The 22,143-nt window shown below is 42.5% G+C and overlaps 1 protein-coding gene and 1 long non-coding RNA gene across 3 annotated transcripts in view; one reads left to right on the top strand and one right to left on the bottom strand.

Annotated features, from left to right (window-relative positions):
- ANTXR2 (ANTXR cell adhesion molecule 2) overlaps nucleotides 1-22,143 on the top strand; it is a 108,811-nt gene that overhangs the window by 65,244 nt on the left and 21,424 nt on the right. For both annotated transcript variants that reach the window (XM_062622026.1, XM_062622027.1), the window contains exons 13-16: nucleotides 2,273-2,314; nucleotides 3,350-3,445; nucleotides 7,644-7,811; nucleotides 8,869-8,949. In XM_062622026.1, the coding sequence (XP_062478010.1) occupies nucleotides 2,273-2,314; nucleotides 3,350-3,445; nucleotides 7,644-7,811; nucleotides 8,869-8,949 (387 nt within the window). The remainder of the gene's footprint in view (nucleotides 1-2,272; nucleotides 2,315-3,349; nucleotides 3,446-7,643; nucleotides 7,812-8,868; nucleotides 8,950-22,143) is intronic.
- Nucleotides 713-10,333, bottom strand: LOC134165354 (uncharacterized). The gene is made up of 3 exons (XR_009965494.1): nucleotides 10,235-10,333; nucleotides 8,433-8,524; nucleotides 713-941 (listed from the first exon to the last, which is right to left on the bottom strand). It is a non-coding gene; the product is annotated as an uncharacterized LOC134165354 (long non-coding RNA).

Raw genomic sequence — 22,143 nt, 5'->3', positions numbered from 1 at the left:
CTTGAAATATCACTCAAGACTGAAAATAATCTTTGTGTGTGTGCGTGTGAGAGAGAGGGAATGTGTGAGGAGCCTGTAGAAACATAAGGATGCAGGCATTTGCATTCCACTTCTGTCAGCAGGGGTGAGTATCTGCTACTCAAAGCAGACTATTTTCTCACACCACTGTCACATTTAAAACAAGTTTCATTTTCTGAAGCTATTAGAAATAGCAGCTAATTAATGTATTGGTTAGCTTCAAACCAAGTGTACCCTGTAACTTCAGGGAGCTTAGCAGCTGGCACAGGATTAGATCCTTCATTTACAGAATCAAACTGCCACTGACTTGGCTCTTTTGAAGCCCAGTGAGGTATACCTGTAGTTCTTCTTGGTTCACTGGGGTAGAAATGTTGATTCCATAAATATCAGTATGCACAGGGCCCAAGAAAACTTTAGTATGTGCCACAAAGAAGTTTGTCTTTGCTTGGGGGAGATTGCAAAACTTCAGAATTGTAGAACTGTAGAAAGTGGAGTGATAATACCGTTTAATGCATATTTATATATGCATATAATACCATTTAATGCATATTTCTATAAAGCCACAAGCTAGCTAGGCCTTCCCCTTGTACAAGCTTGCAGTCTTGGCAGCAAAATCCATTTTTTGAGCTAATCATTAGAGATGGGCAAAAGGGAAATAAGAATGTGAATTAAAGAAGATAAGGTGACCCTTAATACACTGAAATACTGCTTTACCATTTCCAGTCTTTTAATTGCTTTCAGTGAGAATTAAATATCTTCATGCCCTGGAAAACCTTGCTCAGCATCCAAGTATCTCACAGAATCTGTCCTGTGATCCCTCTGTGTTGTTTGCTCTTGTAAAATGAGGGCAGTAATTCCAAGCTGGTTCTCAGGAATGTTTCGCTGATTAAATAATCCATTTCTGTTAAGTAACCTGAAAATTCCTGATGGGTGGAAAGAAAAAGTTTTCAGCACTAATTCATGAAAAGTAATGTCTGACATCATAGCAGCAAAGGATATCTGGTTAAAATCCATAGTTGGCTTTTCAGTCCACTCCAAGTGCTCTGAGCTTGCTTGACAAACAGTTAAGTATCTCAAACCTGAAGTGCTATGGAAAAATATTTCTAGGGGTGCTGTAACTTCTCTTATTTGACATAATTCCTGTATCCAGCGCTAAAAGTCCACAGGCAGTAACTAGTGACTATCTTGGTAGCACTGTGTCTTGAAATGGAAATCAAGAAGGAAAACTCTTGATTATTGGTCAAGAAAAGTGCATTTCTTTTATGTATGAGGCTATGCATCTCTGCAGTGACATTATTTATCATGGACATTGGTGGTCATGTTTATGTAATACTAAGGCATAGCTGAAACAGACTCCTTGATACTCATGGGGCATTTTTTAGTCATTACTATACAAAAGTCGAGTGCAAAAGATGACTTGACATCACTAGAATACTTTTTAGCTCACAAATCTGCTTTTTCTGTTGAAGAATGGCTGGCATTCACTTTTCATCTGAATTCATCCTCTTCCCCTCCCTATTCTGCTTGGTGGATTCCTATCAGTAGCAAGGAACTCCCTGAGATGTACAGTATGTATGTGAGAAAGAGAACAGGAAGAAACTATAGGTAGAGGTTTAAATATAGCTGTAAGTAAATTATCCTAAGAGCAGGTCTTATCCAGAAGCCATTTGAGAAGCCTCATGACTCTCCCTGCTGCTGGCAGGTGTGCCACACTGAACAGTCAAGGAGCTACACACTTGAAATGATTAGATCTCAAATGTGAGATCTGTGGAAACATTCTAAACGTCTAGAAGTGAAGCCTGACCTACTAGGAGGCATTTCACACTTATCATTCCGCCAGAAATTATTCAGTAGCATGGCACAAGGAAGCCGGCATCTTGGCCCCAGATTAATCAAGACCTCACATAGACCTTATGATGCTTTTCTTTCCAGGCTTGCTAATGAACTCCATAGAGTTTAATCACTGGCTATTACTTTGAATGACTGAATCCTGTCCGATCAGGAAGCAAAGTGGCAGACACGTATGCCCAAAGAGTGTCTGCCAGTCAATGGATGTTATTTTCTATTAGATGGATGGTGTTAATTTCCAGAAGGCCTTGATAATCGATACCCAAGGGACTTGGCAGCAGCAGTTGCCAGTTTGCAAACAGATGTAGGGGACTCAGATGGAAACAGTTCACTCTTAAAATTTTCTGTTGGGTTTTGGATGCTGTCAATGCAGTTTCTTATGCTTTTGTATGTTTGGCTCTTTCAGGTCATCAAAGATCCCCCTCCGTCTCCACCAGCTCCCAGAGAGGTATGGTATGATGATGCTTCGCTCATCACACTGCTTAACACCACACCACTCTGTGCTTTCCTGTGTTCTGTGACTTCAGCTCTTTGTCCTAGCTGCTTCGGAAGAAAGAACTACCCTGTGGGAAGCCTTAAGCTGAGAGCAGGATGGCTAAAGTCCAAATCTCTGTTCTGCCTCACTCATCTCAGTGTGGCATGAATTAAGGCCAAATTCACAGAAATATTTAGAGGCTTCATCCCAGTATAGTTGAACGTTATTTTTCCCATTCTGGAGCGAAAACAGAAAGACTGACAAGCTCTTGTTATAACAATCAAAAGATTCCTGTATGACTTAAAGAGCATTTTCCCACAGCTTTGCCATTCTAGACACTGAACAAGCCTTACAAGGGAATTTCTCTCCCTCTTACGGGCAATAATGTGCTAGAGGATGTTCTGGTGTCTTCAGTGTTTTTCCCCCTTGGTCTTGATTTAGATGATTGCTTGAGCATACTCAAGCATACTCTGACAGTTAGGTCCATGATGAGGCACACTTGACTGAGCTGAGGCAGCCAAGAGCAAGTTTGACAAAGGCTGGCTTAGGAAACTGTGTAACCTTTATCTGCAGATCTGCTGAACACCGTCTGTTGAATCCAAACGTGTAGGCCTGATGATCTGTCTCGCGGAAGACATTATATTTTCTGTAGAAGAAGCCACTCCAAATTCTTCTCTTTGTGTATGTTTTGCTTATTTTTATTTGTGGAAAGGAAAAGGATGAAGCAAATAAATGACTGCCAGTAGAACGCACAGATTCTTCATTTGGACTTCCCTGATGGTCACCACCAATGCTTTTGTCATGCGAAATACTAGAAGTACTTCCAAACATGACCAGATTTTGTTTGGAAGTTGCTGAACCCTTGGGAAAGTTAAATATCTGAACTTTCACACCTGACACGAGAAAACTTACTCTCTGTGGACTTTAGTGAAATATAGTTAAAAATACAGTTAGTGGGGAAAGAAAAAATTATCTTTTGAAGTAAATGTTGTTTGAATTTATTGACAGGAAGAAGAACAAGAGCCCTTGCCTACCAAGAAATGGCCCACAGTAGATGCTTCTTACTATGGTGGACGAGGAGTTGGAGGAATTAAAAGGATGGAGGTTTGTGCAATGGGGAGATGCCAATTCACTGACACACAAGCTCTCTGAGGCTACAAGTGGTGGACACACAGACTTTCAAAGTGTACTGGAAATACAAGGGCATAATATGTACTTCCTTCCAGTGACGTAAGCCTTGAAAACTCTTTTACTGTATCAAACAGTTTTGACCTTGCCCATGAAAGAACAGCTTTCAGTAATTCCATTTGACTGGAACTTTAAATAGCTGCCTGAAGACATGCTCTTTCCATCGAGGTAATGAGAGAGTGAGAGCCTTTTCTCAATGTTTTGGAAGAAATTACAGTGAAACATAAGTCCTCCAACTGCGGGCCAGCCAAATGAGCTGACAATGGTGATGCGAAGGAGAGGCTTGATCCCAAAGGAGCTCAGAGCGACAACAGTGCCTGTCTTTGAAGAGACACGATAGCATCATGTTAATTAAAACAGAATGAAAAATGTGCATCCTTATGGGCACGTCCTTATGTCAGATTTTATAGTCAAGTCAGCCTTTATGGCATTTGCAAAGCAGTTTTCTGCAGCTTTTAACTTCATTCTCCATCTGAAATACCCACCTAGGTCATATTGATGTATCTTGATGAAACTTTAAAGGTATCGGCCTAAGAGTCAGCCTTGCTTGAGTTCTTTTTAAATGCAGCAGAAGAACGTGCAAGTTTAAAGTTGTGCTGCTTAGATGTGTTTCCTTCAGCAGTTCATCATTGCTAATTTAGAAGTGATACAGATTCTAGAAAAAGAAAACATTCTGTGCAGTTCTTTTCAGAGACAAACTAGATCATGCTTTCCAAACTAAAGAATAGAAGTCTGGATTTTTAATGGGAGCTGTGATGAAGCTCTGGGAGGGGTTCCAGGGTTTAAATCATTACAGTTTGTAAATGGGATCTTGCACAATGAAACAAAAACCTGTTAGATAGCTGGTGAGCACAAGTAACATTGGTACTATCAAGAAATCCTTGTTCATCATGTGGGAAAAATACAGTATTTCCTCTTCAGAGTGGAGATCAAAAAGTAATGATGAGGTTAGAAAACTTGATCTGTGTGAGGAATTGTGTGCAGGACTAAGGGCTAAAGATGTAAACCAACTGAAACTGCTGATAAGGCAATAATGGGCTCTTGAAGGGAACTGCATTCTTGGGAGCTGTGTCTGTGTCCTTCTATGGGACCCAAGAATAGTAACCCAAGAGATTCAGAGCAGCCCTGCAGAGAAGGACTTGGGGGTGTTGGTCGATGAGAAAATGAAGATGAGACAGCAGTGTGCACTCGCAGCCCAGAAAGCCAACTGTATCCTGGGCTGCATCAAAAGGAGTGTGACCAGCCGGTGGAAGGAGGTGATCTTGCCCCTCTACTCTGCTCTTCTGAGACCTCACCTGGAGCATTGTGTACAGTTCTGGTGTCCTCAGCATAAAAAGGACATGGAACTGTTGGAACAAGTCCAGAGAAGGGCCACGAGGATGATCAGGGGACTGGAGCACCTCCTGTCTGAGAATAGGCTGAGATAGGCTGAGAATGTTGGGGCTGTTCAGCCTGGAGGAGAGAAGGCTGCATGGAGACCTCATAGGAGCCTTCCGGTATCTGAAGGGGGCCTATAGGGATGCTGGGGAGGGACTCTTTATTAGGGACTGTAGTGATAGGACAAGGGGTAATGGGTTAAAACTTAAACAGGGGAAGTTTAGATTGGATATAAGGAGGAAATTTTTTCCTGTTAGGGTGGTGAGGCACTGGAATAGGTTGCCCAGGGAAGTTGTGGATGCTCCGTCCCTGGCAATGTTCAAGACCAGGTTGGACAGAGCCTTGGGTGAGGTGGTTTAGTGTGAGGTGTCCCTGCCTGTGGCAGGGGGGTTGGAACTAGATGATCTTAAAGTCCTTTCTAACCCTAACTATTCTATGATTCTATGATTCTAATAAATTGTGGGGTTGGGTGTCACATCATGAACACCTGAGCATTTGAGTATGGAGCTTTACTTCTGTCCTGTTTCACTCCTGCCTTCCCCAGTAGCTTCACCCATTTGCGACAGTCCATCATGTAGCCAGCATTGTTCACTCTTCGTAGATCTGCCTTTTGGCATTACTTTAAAAGTTTATGATGACATTTCTAGCCCCACCTATTACAGGCAGTCAGTTTTTATGTGAAAGTTGTGTCGTCATACTCCACAAATCCTGGGTTCTTTTGGGTGAAGTCACTTTATTCCAAAGGATAAGGTCATCTTAGCAGCAAGGAATCCGCCATCTTTCTCTAAATGATTTTAACAGTGTTTAAAATAGTTTTTTTAACAGCCTCATAAAAAACACCATAAAAGTACCATTGATCACTGTGCAAGACACAGATGCATTTTAATGAGGCAGCAGGGCCTACTTGGACATGAAAGCCCATTCTAATATTGCAGAGAGAGGATTCCCCAATGAGGAGAAGAAATTAAATAGCAAGCCAAACAGTAAGGTCCAAAATAACAGAAAGGTCCAAAAGAATCCCCCTCCTGAGAAACAATGGTGTATTTTACCAAGGTGAGTTACAATATTACAGACCAAATTAAGCTCTGTTGTAGTTTGCTACTCTCACTCTTTATACTGAGATTACATGGAAAAACACACTTCCTGGTGGTGATAAAATGACAAAATCTTCCTCCAGAGTATTTCATTTTTCTGAAAGGGCCTAGACTCTGGCATGCCTACATATTTTCTGCACTTTGTCAGCACATTGTGCGTATGGTGCTGATGAGGATGAAGTCAGGCTGCTTCCTTCTCCCATTCTATGCCATACTTATCCCAGCACATTACAGAGTGTCCCTAGGAGGACCTGGAGAAGTCTTCCCACTCCCTCTGGGCAGCAGAAGGAGGACCAGGGGCATGTCTTCTTCCTGGTGAGCAAAACTGTTTTGCATCCCTTGGCAGTGGGACAGTTGTTGCACCCCAGTTCTTCTGCCTACTTTTCAAGTGCTTGAACTGGCAGGTAGCGAGAAAGAACTGATACGCACCTGCTAAGCAGCGTGCAGTGATGCTCCTAATGCTTTCCTTCAGGGTGGAAGGTCAGTCTTGTCTGACTTTTCTTACTTAGGTTCTTCTCTCTTCATGCCAGGAGATCCCTGAGAAAAAGGAGTATGCTGGTGAGGTCCTGCAGGAACCTGTTTTCCACTAAGTTTCTTGACTCATCAGCGTGTCACATTTACCCAGGATGTAATGTCAGAATTTGATTTCCTGAGTTTAGGTCTGTCAGGTCCTCCTTACAGGCTACATTGTAGCAGATGGCATGATTTAGGAAGTCTTGCACTGAAAATTAATCCAGGCCATTTTTACCAAGAACTTCCAAACACCAGGCATAGCTTTTAGATGCTCTTTTTGGGTCATAAAGTAACAATCTTATCTAGGTTTGCTGCTTTGTACAGTACAGCAAACATCCTTGCTCAGATTGCTTCACAGTGTTTCCAATGAGAAGATGAAATAATATTACTGTAGTAAGACAAATCATCTCTCTTAGAGGGAAGTTTGGTTTGTTGGTTTGGGTTTTTTTTTCCTGTATTTCCTCTTTACAGCATAATAAGTACAACCTTTTATGGAAATGGAAATAGGTGCTTGTCTTACCAAGGGCAATAACCCAGGTGTCGTTTCTCTTTGAACTCTTTGTATATATTCTGTATAGTTAGGGCAGTGACAAAATATACATTGCTACATGTTTTACATTAACTTACCATGCATGTTAGACTACTTTATCTGCATTTGCTCCAGTATGTATCTTCATGCAGGACTACTTGAAACCTGAGTAGTTTCAAGGAGTTTCTGCTAAAACCTGCTCAAGTATTGCCTTCTATTTAATTGGGGTTCTCAACAAACATGCTGTGTTAGGAAATCTGGGGTGACAAAGATCTAGGCTGTCATCAGTGCCAGGTTAAGGTCTGGTATTGTAAGATAAATCTGAACTAGAAATAATACCTTTACATCATTAATTAGATGATTTCCTGTCTCCTATACAGCCTGTCTGCATGGTACAGTTGAATTGTCTTTCAGTATTTCTCTTGCCTTTTCACTACTGAGAGTGCCTGAATGAAGAGGGAACATTTTCCTCAGTACCTCCCCTCTTATTTATTCAGAAATTCTTCCAAATTTAAATGTTTTCAATTACTTCTGTTATTTGCAACAGTTCCCTTGTCCACTGCATACAGCACCTTCACATCTGAACTCTGGCTTTCCTTAGGTTCGCTGGGGTGATAAAGGATCCACTGAAGAAGGGGCTAGATTAGAAAAAGCAAAAAATGCTGTGGTGAAACTCCCAGAAGAACCAGAAGAACCTTTTTATCCAAAGCCACCTAGACCAAAGCCTACCTCACCAGCCATTCAGGAGAAGTGGTATACGCCAATTAAGGTAATCTTTGCAGTCTTCAATATAAGAGAATTCTGTGCTAAAGGCTGGATTCTACCTTACCAGTCTTTTGCATGCTGAAGTGTAGATTATTTTTCAAGTATTCACATCCAAGTGAAATGTACTATTCTCAAAGCAAACACCTACTCAGGATGAATAGCAAGAACAGTTTTTAGCCCTAAATACACTACATCATTAATGCCACATTCTGTTTTCCTTTTCCTGGTAAGAGTACTAAAATCTGTGGGGCCTTTGTTGGCATTTGGTCTATCTCAGTGTTCAAGGCCAGGTTAGACAGAGCCTTGGGTGACGTGGTCTAGTGTGAGGCGTCCCTGCCAATGGCAGAGGGGTTGGAACTAGATGATCCTAAGGTCCTTTCCAGCCCAAACCATTTTATGATTCTGTGATTCTGTAACTAACTAAGCCTAACACGCCACCTTTTGTAGCTGTTTTAAACACACTTACCAAGAAAACCATACAACCAAGAAAAGCAAAAGATTATATAAAACAATATAATGCAAAAAGTCTGATAAACAAGTGAAACATAATAAATGGCATAAAATAAAGACACTGATTTCCGTAGGTGCTGTGAGTTGTGTAAGAGCAGACAATACATGGGTTTACCTGGGAGTATGGATGTTCTGCCTTCACAGCTGTATACCACATCCCTGGCAGTTCGAAAGCTGCTTGAGAACAACCAACCTGCTGTATACATGCTGTAAGAACAAATACATTGATGTGAGAGAAACCTCAGATGGACACATGGCAATTCAGCCCAAAATATTGGCAAATAAACATATTACTTCTAGATGGCTCAGAAGTAAATGTGGGTTAGGTCACAGCCACTGCAGGGCAGATAAGAGCACAGTACCTGCCATTCATTCACTGATGCAGCCACATGGTGTAGGTGACATAGCTGAAATCTGTCTGGCCCTAGGGAACTGGTGCTCAGTGCTGCCAGTACATTTCTCCATGGAGCAACGTGGGTGGTAACTTAGCAGGTGTGCTCTCCATTGACTGATTTTGTTGTACTGAAAGTCGTGTTGCTCTGTTGCCACAGGGTCGACTCGATGCACTGTGGGCACTGTTACGAAGACAGTATGACAGAGTCTCTTTGATGCGACCACAGCAAGGAGATGAGGTTTGTGTGTGGTGTGTGTATCTGCTATGGTTAGCAAAAGAGGGGCATGTCACAGCCAGGCTTTAGCACCTGCTGAACGCTGGCAGTCTTGTGACATTAAATAAGGAAAGCACTGCAGCCGAAAGAATGGCACAACAGGAAATATAAAGCATGGGGGAAACAAAGGGCATTGAGAAATGCATCACACCAGCCCCAAGATATTGCAGAAACATAGATCTCCTGAAAGCAGAGTGAAGGACTCCTTACTTTGTGTGTGTTCAGCTAGAAAACAAAAACATGGCACACACTTCATTTAGTGTAAACTTTCTGTAACAAATACCAAGTCTTTCTTAGAACCAGCTATTTAGAGTAGAGGCTGGCAATCAGAACACTAAAACCACATCAAATTGAAGTGACCATCTGACTTCCATGCAGTCTGCTTCTCATAGCCTTGCACTTCCGTACCAGAGGCAACTTTCACGGAAAGGAAGAGGTAAGGAAACCTTTTCCTCAGACAATCCTTTCTTCTTCACCTGTGACCCATGAAAAAGTGGCCTCCACTACAAAGGCTGCTATGACTGGGAAGCAGAGTTGTTACTTGAACCTTTTATAGTGAAACTACATTGTGTATTTCTGGTTGTTATTCCTCACAGAAGTATTATTTTAAATCTTAGCATTCATCTGAGGAACTGATTTATCTTCAAAATATTTCTGTCCTCCTAGGACCATTTAGCTTCCTGTTGCACATCTGAAGAGACACAAGAGCAAATGATTTCCTGTAAATGAGATGGCCCTGGATGGGTGTTGACAGGTCAGGTTCTTTCACAGAGCAGTAGCGTGCAAGAACACTATTTCTGCAACATAACACCATAAGGGTGACATGAAACTAATTAGAGGGGTTAAAAGGAGTGTGTTACCTTTGGGAGAATGAGAGGTAAATCGGTGCTTGCATTTTTTTCTTTGGATGTAGTTTGGTACTGTTCTAAAGAAGGAAAAGGGGAGACTGAATTAAGACTGGTGTTGAAAGAAGCAGAATGTCAGAGTGCAATGCTGGAAATAGCATAGTCAAATACTTGTGTTAGCATTCTAGTTGTTAATGTTGGAAAGTTACCATTTGCACAAACCATGCATGTTACATGTAGCAGAATTAACAACAACAAATCTACATGAAAAATAAACAGTACAATACAGCTTAACAGGTAAAAATCAATGTAAATAGGAACATAGAACTGTTGCATGACCAGGCTAAAGATTTGTCAGCCAGGCCTTATTTTAAGTATTTCTGACTGTTAAGACAGGTAGGTACCTTAAAAGTTACCTGCCAGGGAAGCCTTTGCTGAGCCACCATGGAGTGAGGCATAACACCTTCTCAGAACTTGACAGTAAGACACTGATCCGCATCCTGTTTTCTGAAAACAGAGAAGTAGCTCACTCATCATCAGTTTCCTCACTAAAAAAGGAGTAGCATTTGTAGTGATGAATAAAGGCTGAACAAATGGTTGTTAAGGTGTGACACGGGGCACTGTGAGAGTGCAATTTGTGTCTAGTATGATATTTTTTATCTTGGGGAGTGTGTGTGTGTGTGTGTGTGTACTCTGTTTACTGTTTCCTGCCTTGCTAGTCAGAGATCTCATGGTGTACCCTGGTGGATTTAAGTCAGCGAATAGCCAAGCAGTCACACGTATGTACAGTGAGACACACACAGATGTAGTTATGTCAGAAAAACTGTTACGGTGAACAGCAGCCACATAGTTGTTTTGCTTTGTTGTCTTTCTTTTATGGCTTAAGAACTTGGTAGTTGCCACTCCTAGAAGAATTCACTGCTGAATTTAAGTCCTTTATCAAGTAACTGAAATTTAGGCATGAGGTATCAAAGATCAAAGCAGAGTGAGCCGTTTCTTCCTTCTCCTTCTCCTCTCCTCTGCCACCTCTGCCACACTGCCAGGTGATGCTGAAGGTGGCCTAGTTTGAGGACTGAGCACTCTCGCTTTGATTGTGGAAGGAAGTCCTTGGAGTGATCCATTTTTCAGCTAACAATCCGTGAGATTAGGGAAGCTTGTGCAGGTGTGAGCTAGCAGGTTGTCACTGACATCTGTTCTGAGTGGAGGCACAGGTCCTCGGCAGCCTGCAGCGAGGTTGCAGGACTGTCAACAGATGTAGTTAAGAGTGGCAGAACAGTTTTGGTCTCACATTTGCTGCCTGGGGGCTGAAACACTAAAGGTAGAGTGGGGGTGGACACAGCTGTGCTCCCAAACATGCCTCAGGCACAAATGAAGAGATCCAATATAGTTTGACTCTGTTGTGGTGGAGAGATGAGGACAGAGAGACACTTCAGAGACAACTTTGCACTGCAACATCTGCTACCAAGTTTCCAGGGAGTGACAGGGGACAGCAGGTACAGATCGAAGTCCCCACATAAACAGCCTCCATTAAGCCATGAACTCTTTTGAAGGGCTCCCATCAAACATCATTGGGGAGTCCGCAATGGGAGATTTTGTTTTCAAGCCATGTTTTGTTTTCTGCACTAACAAGCTAATTTATAAATGATGCATTACCCTGTGTTCATACTCCTGTCTGTACTTCCTTTTGTTATTAAAGGGGGAGAAAAGAGGGAGCCACAGTAGTGTTGGGGTACTTTGATAAAACAGTTAACTGTTTGAGGATCTTATCTGAGATTGTGGCAACCTTCAATGTGCAATGTCGCATACAGCCAGGAAGCAGAGTGGAATGCGCACGCCATTGCCTCTTCCAGGGAATCATTACTGCATGAGAACAGACCTTGGCACAGGTTCTCAATGCTAACATTGGGAACTGGTCTTTTCTCCAAATCCTGGTGTTTGTTTTCTGATTCATAGCTTAGCACCTAAAGGTAATCATCAGGTCTCTTCAAATTTGTTATCTGACCATGTTGCTTTGTGCAGTTTGATAGTAGCTGAGATTCTGATCCTGTGCATGTTAATGCACACAATTTTCCTTTAAGTCCACAAAAAGCCTATGGCACTTATATTTAAAATGTTGCCCTATCAATATGCAAGTATGTGGGACTGGTAAAAGGGAAAAAACATCAGTGGCTAATCACAGAAGAATTTCTATAATAGAATTAGAGAATAGCTTTTTAATGTTACAAAATGGCCTAATAAAAAGGAGGACACTTAATTTTAAACCTGTTTATTACCATTTGCCTGCTTGAAAGATTCTTTCATAATAATGGCTGCAGAATTAATACAAACAAGTGTTTAAACTCATGTTACTTTGTGAGCATATCTGTGTTACACAAATGAATTATACTCTGCATTGTGACTTGGTTAGCACCACACAATTCACAGTTAGAAACACTTTGTCAGTATTCTGTTCTCTGAGACGAATCCCATGTTACTGTTCCCTTTGTGATTCTTTGGTAATTCCTAAACTTGGCACAGGCAGGAAATACTAAATCATTAATTGTTAGAAGGCTGAGGCTGTAAGTGCCTTACAACTGAGAACAAACACTCCGTAACGGCAGTGCCATCATCCCCCTTTGCAGCAGAGTTGCCCCTCAGCCAGCACTGTTACTAGCCCCATGCTTTGTAACCCAATGAGCACTGCTGTCTTCCCTAAGGGGGGTAACGGGAACAGGAATGAGGCTAATGGTGGCAGCATTTTTTAGTTTACTTCTGTATTCTCTAAATCCAGAACTATTTGTCCATTCTCTAACCAAGGGGGACCTCCTTGAAGAAAATGAAGGTGATTTGGCTCCTTTTTTAGCACTGCAGGTTGCTGAAATGCATAGGGAAATAACAAGTTACAGTTAGAGAAAGGTTACTGGGGCTGCTTAGAAGTAGTACGTGTTTTGGCTTAAAATTAAACTGCACTAGCAGTAATTCAAACTACAGTATAAGACTCAGTTAAATGGATCTTCTCCTTCAATGATAGTATACCCATTGAGCAAAGCATTTAAGGTCCTTTCCAACCTAAACCATTCCATGATTCTATGATTTTATGAAAACCAATTGTCCCTTGGCATGCCTAAAAGCACTGCAATTCTTACCCCCCCTCCAAGCTATACTAACAAGAAATTATTTCATTTGGCAATACAGTTTTTATTAGTATCTGTTTCACTGGGTATGATTTAAAAAGGAAAAAAAAAATTTGTTTTTTTTAATTCCTCAAACATCTTTTTCACGGTGTGGAGTACACTAAAAGCCGTTGTAGTTAATAGCTACCTGGCTGCGAATGAAGAGGGGGCAGTGTGTGTGTAACCAAACCTGGTTGTAAAGCACAGCTCCCAGCTTGAGCACAGCCCTTCTGCAGTTGATGTTCATGATGAGCATCTTATTAGTCCAGTTTAGGAAGAGAACTTAGTTTCAGCTTAGGCAGCGAGAAGCAAGCTGACAGGTTCATGTAGTTGCTCCTCTCCAGAAGAGATGTGGGATCTTTAACTGTCTTGGGCGCACAGATTTATTGAGTAGTCCGATGCTCCTAGCCAGATTAGTTCCTTTTCCATTAAGTGCTGAAAGTAGGGCAGCTGTCCGAGCGGCTGGTTGTAAATTCGATAATGTCTGCTGTGTTAATCTGTAGGCTTTTCAGATGAAGAAGGCAGCAGATAACAGGATTAGTTTCACGACCCAGGGTTTTCACAGCCTGAGACTCGGGCATAAGGGGATAGAGAATGACTTCTGTCATTAATCTTAATTGATTGCCAAGAGATTTTAAACTGTGTTATTAATTAGGAAGGTCCTTAACACACTGTCTACATATCAACATCAGATGCTCTTTTGGGACTTTTGGGACATATGGCCTATCTTATATTTACATTCACACAATTTACACATACATACATTTCGGTATGAAGAAATTCTTATATGTATATATGCATACAAATGGCTGTGGGAGCACTTGCATGTGCAGAAGCAGCACTCTCTCTTAGGCAAAACATAATGAAAGTGAAAAACCTGCTTCGAACAAAGGTTACATTTCCATACAAGAAACGTGTATACCTCTATTTATGGTGATATGTATATTAATCCATTTTAGTTATAGATGCCATTTATCTTGATTACCTTTGATTTGCAGATTTAAATCATGTTTAACACAAGCGCAGCACATGTCGCTGTGCCTCTGGCCATTCAGACACAAATCATGACTAGAAATGTTACCTTTTTATCTTTCCCAGTTTTGGTGAGTTAATGGTCGGGCCTTCACTTTTCAGTTTTCTTATTTTTAAACAAGTTCCTGCTGGACAGGCAGTACAAGTAGAGGTGCATCTTTCTATAGCTGCAGCTACCTAACTGTGTGATAAATCCCAGTAACATTTAACAAAGTCCTGACTGCAGGAGAAAATACTAAATTATGATTTGAGCATATAAACTAAGCAAGAAAACTCTGTGATAGAGTTGCGGCATTTGGATTTTGTTCAGATTCAAACTATACTACACATTTTTGCAGTCTTTCCTTTCTTTACAGAAGATTATTTATATGATTAATCCTAAGTATGGAGATCAGTACAAATACTTTGTATAAACAGAGATGAATGATGATGGAAATCAACAGACCAGAAACTAGAGAGTTTCTGGGATGGGAAACTTGGTAACAGAATGATGTGGAAAGAAATAGGTTAGTTTTCCTTTGACTTCCCTGGGCTCCAGTTCTCTAACCAACAGTAGAAAACATCTTGAAAAGACTGTTATGTGTCAGTGTCACTTGCAGGTAGCTGTGGCAGCCCAGACCTCAAGGAGGTTCCCTCAGGGTGGACTTCTTATATGCTTGTGCTAAACTGGAGCTCATCGAGTTCAGAGTATGTTTAAATACGCCCACCTAGGTACCCACTGTACCAGTGCAAAGGCTTTAAAGCAGTTGTACATGATAATCACTGCCTACATGCAGATTTTTTCATGAGCTTTAATACAGTATTCTCAAAAAGAAGGTGAGGTCAGGGTACTGTTCCCATGGCTTGACACTGATTGCATAGCTCATGCAGAATCAAGGCATGAAGAGGAAGGTTAGAAGTTGAGAAGGCCTATAGCACATATGCTGCTGAATGGGACAGTTGTATATTACAGTTGGACAGTGGGGAGAAAAAAGAAGAATAATAATAAAAAATTATATTTATTGCTTCTGATCTTTTTCCTGTGTTCAAATAATTCAAAATTATTTCTGTTGTGAAATTAATTTTTCAATGTCCAGGTCCATTTATTGGTTTAAACTGAAACAGGGGAAGTTCAGGTTGGATCTAAGGAAGAAGTTCTTTACTGCGAGGGTGGTGAGGCACTGGCACAGGTTGCCCAAAGAAGTGGTGAATGCTCCATCCCTGGTAGTGCTCAAGGCCAGGTTGGACAGAGCCTTGGGTGACATGGTCTAGTGGAAGGCATCCCTGCCCATAGTAGAAGATTGGAACTAGATGATCTTTAGGTCCTTTCCAACCCAAACCATTCTGTGATTTTATGAAAGCCAAGCTCTCCCCAGCATTACAAATTGTAGCACATCTCTACAGAAATCCTGCTTATTGCCACCAAGAACAACTGCTCATCTTAGGAGAGAGAGGGTTCATTGTAGGGCATATCCTCGCATCAGGACTGCTTCCCCCTCTGTCCCAGTTCCTCCTTGTTGCCTCTTTCTGGTTCCATTCCTCAACTAGCTCCATTTGCCATCACCACAGGAGAGCTTTGGGTGGCTTTCTTAAACCTAGAATATCTATCACAGTTGAGAAGATTATTTATTCTATTTCATTAACAAAATGACATCTACAAAGGCTTCTGCCCACTAACAGGCAGTTGGAGTCTCAGACAATTGATGGGAATGACCTTTGTGCAGTCATTTTTCCATAATGACACTTGGGGTCAGGCCTGACAACCAATCTGCCATGCATTAGTAGCAGACAGTGGTTCCCTTTGGTCACACGACAGGGATGGACCCCAAGCAGATGGTCAGAGATCATAGCTGGCTAATGAATTTGATGGGCATTTTATTAGGATTATGATGACAACTAAGTAAGACTTTTTCCCTCCGATAACAGCATTTCTGATAGAACGAAAAGAAAGGTGTGCAAAGGAACAGGAGAATGCAATGTACCATGTTTCTGGTTGTCCTGGTTTCGGCTGAGGCCCAGCAAATTCTCTCACCAGGCAGCAGCAGAGGCTGGTTTGGGCACAGAGCTTGTGTCTGCTGTTGTGGCTGGGTCTTGCAGAGACTCAGGCTTCAGCTGCCTCTCTTTCCTGATGGATCTCTGGGGAAATGGTGGGCTTCCTCTTCCCCAAGGCAAAGCATAGAGGCCAACTACCTCAGTTCTGTGGTGTAAACAAACTTCCCTTTCCTCTGGCTATGATAAATGCACACCCCATCCAAACGATTGTAAAGTCACCCAAAACCCAGGAAAAAGATTGTGAGAAATGACTGGTAATCTCTTTTTTTTTTTTTTCTTTTTCCCAGCAAATGCTCTGATGCAGTGTTCTCTGTGCTTTAGTCAAACATTACTTTCACTGGAGATCACTCAGTAAAGCTAGTTGAGCAGCAGTGAAATGGCTGGTAGAAGGAAATACGTAACAGCAACAGGAAATGGTGCTCTGTGGTCACTACAGCTTCTGGTTGATGGTCTCTCTCCCCAGTCGTGGTTCACTGGCTGTCCTGCACCTTCTGGAGTAACCTACCACTTGTGACACTATTACTACAGAATTGACATACGCAGTAGCAGAAGCAGCAGGATTTCCTATATTTTCCTATTTGCAGAAAGTTATACTATACGCATATGCTTAACCTTCTTAGACTTGTAGTAAAATGGTGGTGGTTGGTAAGAGAGGAGTGCTCACTTCCCTTTTGGCATGAGTGTTATCATAGTGTCAGTCCAGCCGTAAATCAGAACCGCGTAGTCTCCCTCTCACTTCACCCCTTCCTCCCCGCCCCCTCTTCCGGAGGGATGGGGAGGAGAATTGAAAGAATGTAACTCCCATGGGCTGAGATAAGAACAGTCCAGTAACTAAGGTATAACACAGACCACTACTGCTACCACCAATGATAATAAAGATAAAATAACAAGGGAAGAGAATACAACTGCTCACACCTGCCGACTGATACCCAGCCCAACCCCGTCAGTGATCTAGCCCTTCTGGGTAACTGCCCCCAGTTTCTATACTGGGCATGACCTGCTGTGGTATGGAATACCCCTTTGGCTAGTTTGGGTCAGGTGTCCTATCTCTGCTTCCTCCCAGCTTCCCGTTCTCCCTGGCAGAGCATGAGACCCAGAAAGTCCTTGGTCAGAGTAAACATTACTTAGCAACAACTGAAAACATTGGTGTTATCAGAGCTGTTCCCAGGCTGAAAGTCAAAAACACAGCACTGCACTAGCTACTAAGAAGGAGAAAAATGACTGGTACTGCTGAACGCAGGACAGGTGGACAGATCTGTTTGTTTTGGTGAGAAGTTTAGTCATGCATGTTTTAAGGTTTTGAGGCTGATATTTTCAGATGTGCTACTCAAATCTATTTTAAGAGTTCTTCATGCTGTTTGTGAAGAGCATGCATTAGGATTTTAAAGAACTGCTTTGGGAAGCTATTATCAGATATTAATTATTGAACACTATACCTTCTGGAAAAGTTGTTTTATCACTGGAAAGTGACCTTGTTAGAAGAAGCAGAGGGAAAGAGAGGTGTATAGTGCCTCCTGAGATCAAGTTGAGTGATGCATATCAAGAGGAGACACTAAAGATTTATTGTCTGTGGCAAAAGAAACACAGATCTCTGCTTGTGAAGTGTTTTTGACATCATACACCATAAAGAGAGATTGGATACTCTAGGGTAAAAAGCACCTCACTGAAAGTAAGTAACAGACACTTTCCCAGCGCTGATTTTATTAAGCCATCTGACTGCATGGCAGTGTAGCCTACCTCGTCCTGAGAATTTGGTGGGAGCTGAGTCAACCCGGTTGTGTGATAAAAGGCAGCTGAATATTCCTAAGAGAGGATACAGAGAATTTACCTAAGTAAAAGGAAATGTAATGTAAAGGAAAAAAAAATATGTGTCTGTTTTTTTGTTTTGTTTTGTTTTGCCTTTTTCAGGTTTACAGTTTAGTGAACAAAACCCTCACTGCAGCCTTTCACAGCTGCTGTTAGAGAAGACGCAGGGAAAGTGCAAGTGGCAGCACTGCTCAGGAAGATCGCACAAACTGTACTGCTGTGACATTTGTGACATTCTCCATTATACAGCAAAAGCTATCTTTGCGGTTCCCCTTTAACATGTACTGAAAAAGCATAGATCCCTTTTGACCTTGGTGATTGCTGGTACAAATTCTTACTGTGTGTCAGCCACACCACTGGGGAAGTCCAACATCAGCATTATTTGGAAGTTTTACATGGACATTTAATTTCATAACCTCACCCTGGCCTTCTCCTGGAAGCTTCTTATTTTCACAGATGTTTGTGCAGAACTGTGCTTGGCTTGCAGTAATAATACCTGTTTGGAGTGTTCCCACTGCTCAGTCAGCTGGAGTTGTTTAAAAAAACAAGGTAAATAGGAACTCAGTTTAAAACAAAAGCTGGGGAAAAATGACCACTCAAACTCATCTCTCACTTGGGTTGGACAGCAAGCATTATGGCCAGAGAGCCTTTAGATAAATCATAATTATATACACATGCAGATACATCAGCTAGGCCTAGGTGCACAATTAGGCACCTAATTATGTTGAAAATGCAATTGCACACTTAGCTAAAATAACCACACTCCCTGGGAAGCCATCCTGTTGTTCCTGTCCTGTCTGCAGCACGGCTTCAGCCTGGTTTTACTGTGGGAATGGAGAGGACAGGACCCTCGGTTCAGCGGGGAAGGAGCCCAGTGCCTTTTCCAGCAAAGCAGCCGTTTCAGAGGTGCCAGACTGCTTGCCCGTGTCAGGGAAGATGTAGCCAGGTAGAAAGAGATGTTACGATGTTGCCTTGGAAAGGACAGTCTGCAGCAAGAGGCAACTCTGGAGGCCATGCTCCCTTTCGGTGTTCTCCAGGTATCATCAGTACATAAGAAACCAGGCTGCGCCAAGCTGGTGTCTTGTGGGACTGTTTGTTTTCGAGGAATGGGATGTGGGGTCATCAGAGGGTATCGTGAGAAAAGAGGAATCAGTAGTTCCCAGCATCTTTGTCATTGGGCCATCTTGGCATTTATTGAACTGTTGTTTTTTTTTTTCTCTTTCTGCTACAGCTTCCTTCCTTCCTTCCTTCCTTCCTTCCTTCCTTCCTTCCTTCCTTCCTTCCTTCCTTCCTTCCTTCCTTCCTTCCCTTCCCTTCCCTTCCCTTCCCTTCCCTTCCCTTCCCTTCCCTTCCCTTCCCTTCCCTTCCCTTCCCTTCCCTTCCCTTCCCTTCCCTTCCCTTCCCTTCCCTTCCCTTCCCTTCCCTTCCCTTCCCTCCTGTTTACAAGAACACTGTCACAATTCACTATTCAGGGACAGCATTTTCTTTTTGGAAATCTCTTATCTGAGGATGTTGATGATCTGCTCAGGGCCTAATTGTTCAGCCTCTACTTTGAAACCAGAGAATCATAGAATGGTAGGGGTGGAAAGGACATTAAGATCATCCAGTTCCCAACCCCCTGCCATGGGCAAGAGCACCTCACACTAGACCATGTCACCCAAGGCTCTGTCCAACCTGGCCTTGAACACTGACAGGGATGGAGCATTCAGCACTTCTCTGGGCAACCTGTGCCAGCCCTTCACCACCCTCACAATAGAGAACTTCTTCCTTAGATCTGACCTGAACTTCCCCTGTTTCAGTTTGAACCCATCACCCCTTTTACTATTGCTAGAGTCCCTGACGAAGAGTCCCTCTCTAGCATCCTGGTAGGCCTCCTTCAGATACTGGAAGGATGCTCTGAGGTCTTCACACAGCTTTTCATCTCCAGGCTGAGCCTGGAGGTGAACAGCGCCGACTTTCTCATCCTGTCTTCATACAGGAGGTGCTCCAGCCCCTGATCATCCTCGTGGCCTCCTCTGGACTTGCTCCAATAGCTAATGTCCTTATGTCGAGGACATCAGAACTGCACACAGATGACTTCTCACTGGCAAGAATTGTGTGTGAGACTTTGCATGTTCAAAGGAATAGTGTGTGGACTGGGAGGTGAGGCTGGAAAGCGTGTGTGTGTGCTGGAGGGGGCTGTTCATGACTTAATAAATCCATCTCAGCTTCACAGTCAGTTCTTCAGAAGCCTCTCACAAGTATGACATTACAGCAGTGTATTAACGCCAAGACCTCCAAAGGTGGGTGCAGAATAGCGGGAGCCCCATGGTACTACCTAAGGCACAGGAAGGCATGGCACCCAGCCTGCCTACCTGGCAGCCGACAGCAAGAGCTAGCCAAGCACTGTTTGATAATCCTGCTTGAGACAGAGATCACCATGGCAGAGCAGGACCTTTAGAGCAATAATGCCAAAAGCCATAGGTGAGTGACAGCACTTAATTTTACCTTGTAAAAGGATAGCAAGGTGACCAGAATTTCAAAGTTAGGCATTCACTGAACTACCTTAAAAGTTCAGAAGGAAAAAAGCTAGATCCTCATAAGGCTGAATGTTTGTGTACACAGATACATGCACACACAAACCCAGGCTTGCCTCTTAAGGACAAGAAAAGCAGGGCTGAGCATGCAAGTGCCTGGAGGTGAATCCACAGCACGGCCCTGGGGCCCAGCCAGGGCAGGGAGCATTGCAGTGGCAGTCAAAGACAGGAAAGATTTCTCCAGCAGTGGTGGATATGCTAAATGTGTTTAAGAGCTTAGCAGCCTATTGAAATTAAACTGCAAATGCATTGTGCCAACATTTCCTATCATCTGCCAAAAGGCCTGTGAACTGCCTTTTCCAGCTACCACTGTGCTCGCCTTCTCTGCTATCTGCCAAACACAAACCTGCCCTCCGTTTCCCTCACCAAAATTCTTTAACTGCGTCATTTACCATGGAAAATGAAGATGATTTTGCTTGTGTTTAAATATATAGATTTAATTTTTCCCCCTGTTCTAATCCTTGAATTACACAGCTCCCTGCCTGTGAATTAAGTCACCTCAGGTGGTATAACCCTGCTGTGACTGCATCATGCCTTGGGTTCAGCACAGGACAGGTGTTCTCACATCCTTCTCTTCTCAGGATTCCTCATCATGTGTTAGTAATCTCTGTTACAGACGAAAATGAGGCATGGTATTTTCTTATTGTCACCGTCAAGTCTGCAGTGATTTATTCCTATCCAGTGTGTAACTGTATTAAGATCTTAATTAGGCTTATGCCACTTTTTTCTTCTTTTAAATAAGATACAGCCAAACCACTTATCTATAGGAAGGAGTAAGAAAGAGGTAAAGAGCAGAAACAGTTTTTTCTGATCTGTACTTGTAGTACTGAAGCCTTAGTTAAGAATATCCTCTCAAAGGGATATCCAAGGTTATTTTTATTTTCTTTTTTATTAAAGATAAGAATTTATTCCTCCCATAAACTTTAAGCCTGCTATGCAATTACATGCTATGTCTATGTTACATCCCTGGCTGTTGTGATTTCAACAGCTTGCAGCCACTGTGGTGGTGTGCCTGGGCACAGGGCTCCAGTGAAAAGCCAGAACTTAGCCATATGCCATGACTTGGTCATCAGCACCATCAGTTTGCTAGTGAGCTCCTATCCAGTCTCTTCCCAGAGTAAATGTAACACATTAACAGGAGTGCTCTTGTACAGGAAACCTCAGTAATTCACAGAAATGTTTTTCCTGAGTGTTTCCTGGTGTTATTTTCACACCTGGCTTTCTAGAATTCTTATTTAACTTATAAGACACCAGGAAATGGATGCTACATGGCAGCAGTGAGGTTTTGATGCCTGTAGCAAACACTGCTTCCCTCTAAACCAATATATCATAGTTAAATGGATAATTAGTGGTGGTTTTGGCTGGTGGTACTGTACAGATGTCTGTCCTAGCTTTGCAACTCCAATCTTTAGGTGGAAAGGGTGAGCCCAGCTGCACCTCCATGTGCTTCCCCTAATCCATCCCTTCTCCTTCCCACTCATGTTTCACACACAACAAATGTTACACAGATTACAGGAGTTTCCCCCAGCAAATTAAAAGTTTGTACTAAACTCTCCTGAAATAGCAAATGATGCCATCAGGGAAGTGTAAATCCTTAACTTCTAGCAGTGAAAGGGGTTTTGTTTGGTCTGCTTTCAGCATTACCCATTTCTTTTCCTCTTGCCTCAACCTGCCTCTTCAAAGGCTACATCTGTGTGGAAATGTGTAAGCTGGCTT

This window comes from Pezoporus occidentalis, unplaced genomic scaffold (assembly GCF_034315485.1).
Source record: "Pezoporus occidentalis ecotype Australia unplaced genomic scaffold, CSIRO_AGI_Poc_V1 ctg238, whole genome shotgun sequence".
NCBI lineage: Eukaryota > Metazoa > Chordata > Aves > Psittaciformes > Psittacidae > Pezoporus > Pezoporus occidentalis.
This window is presented reverse-complemented; position numbering and strand designations above follow the sequence as displayed.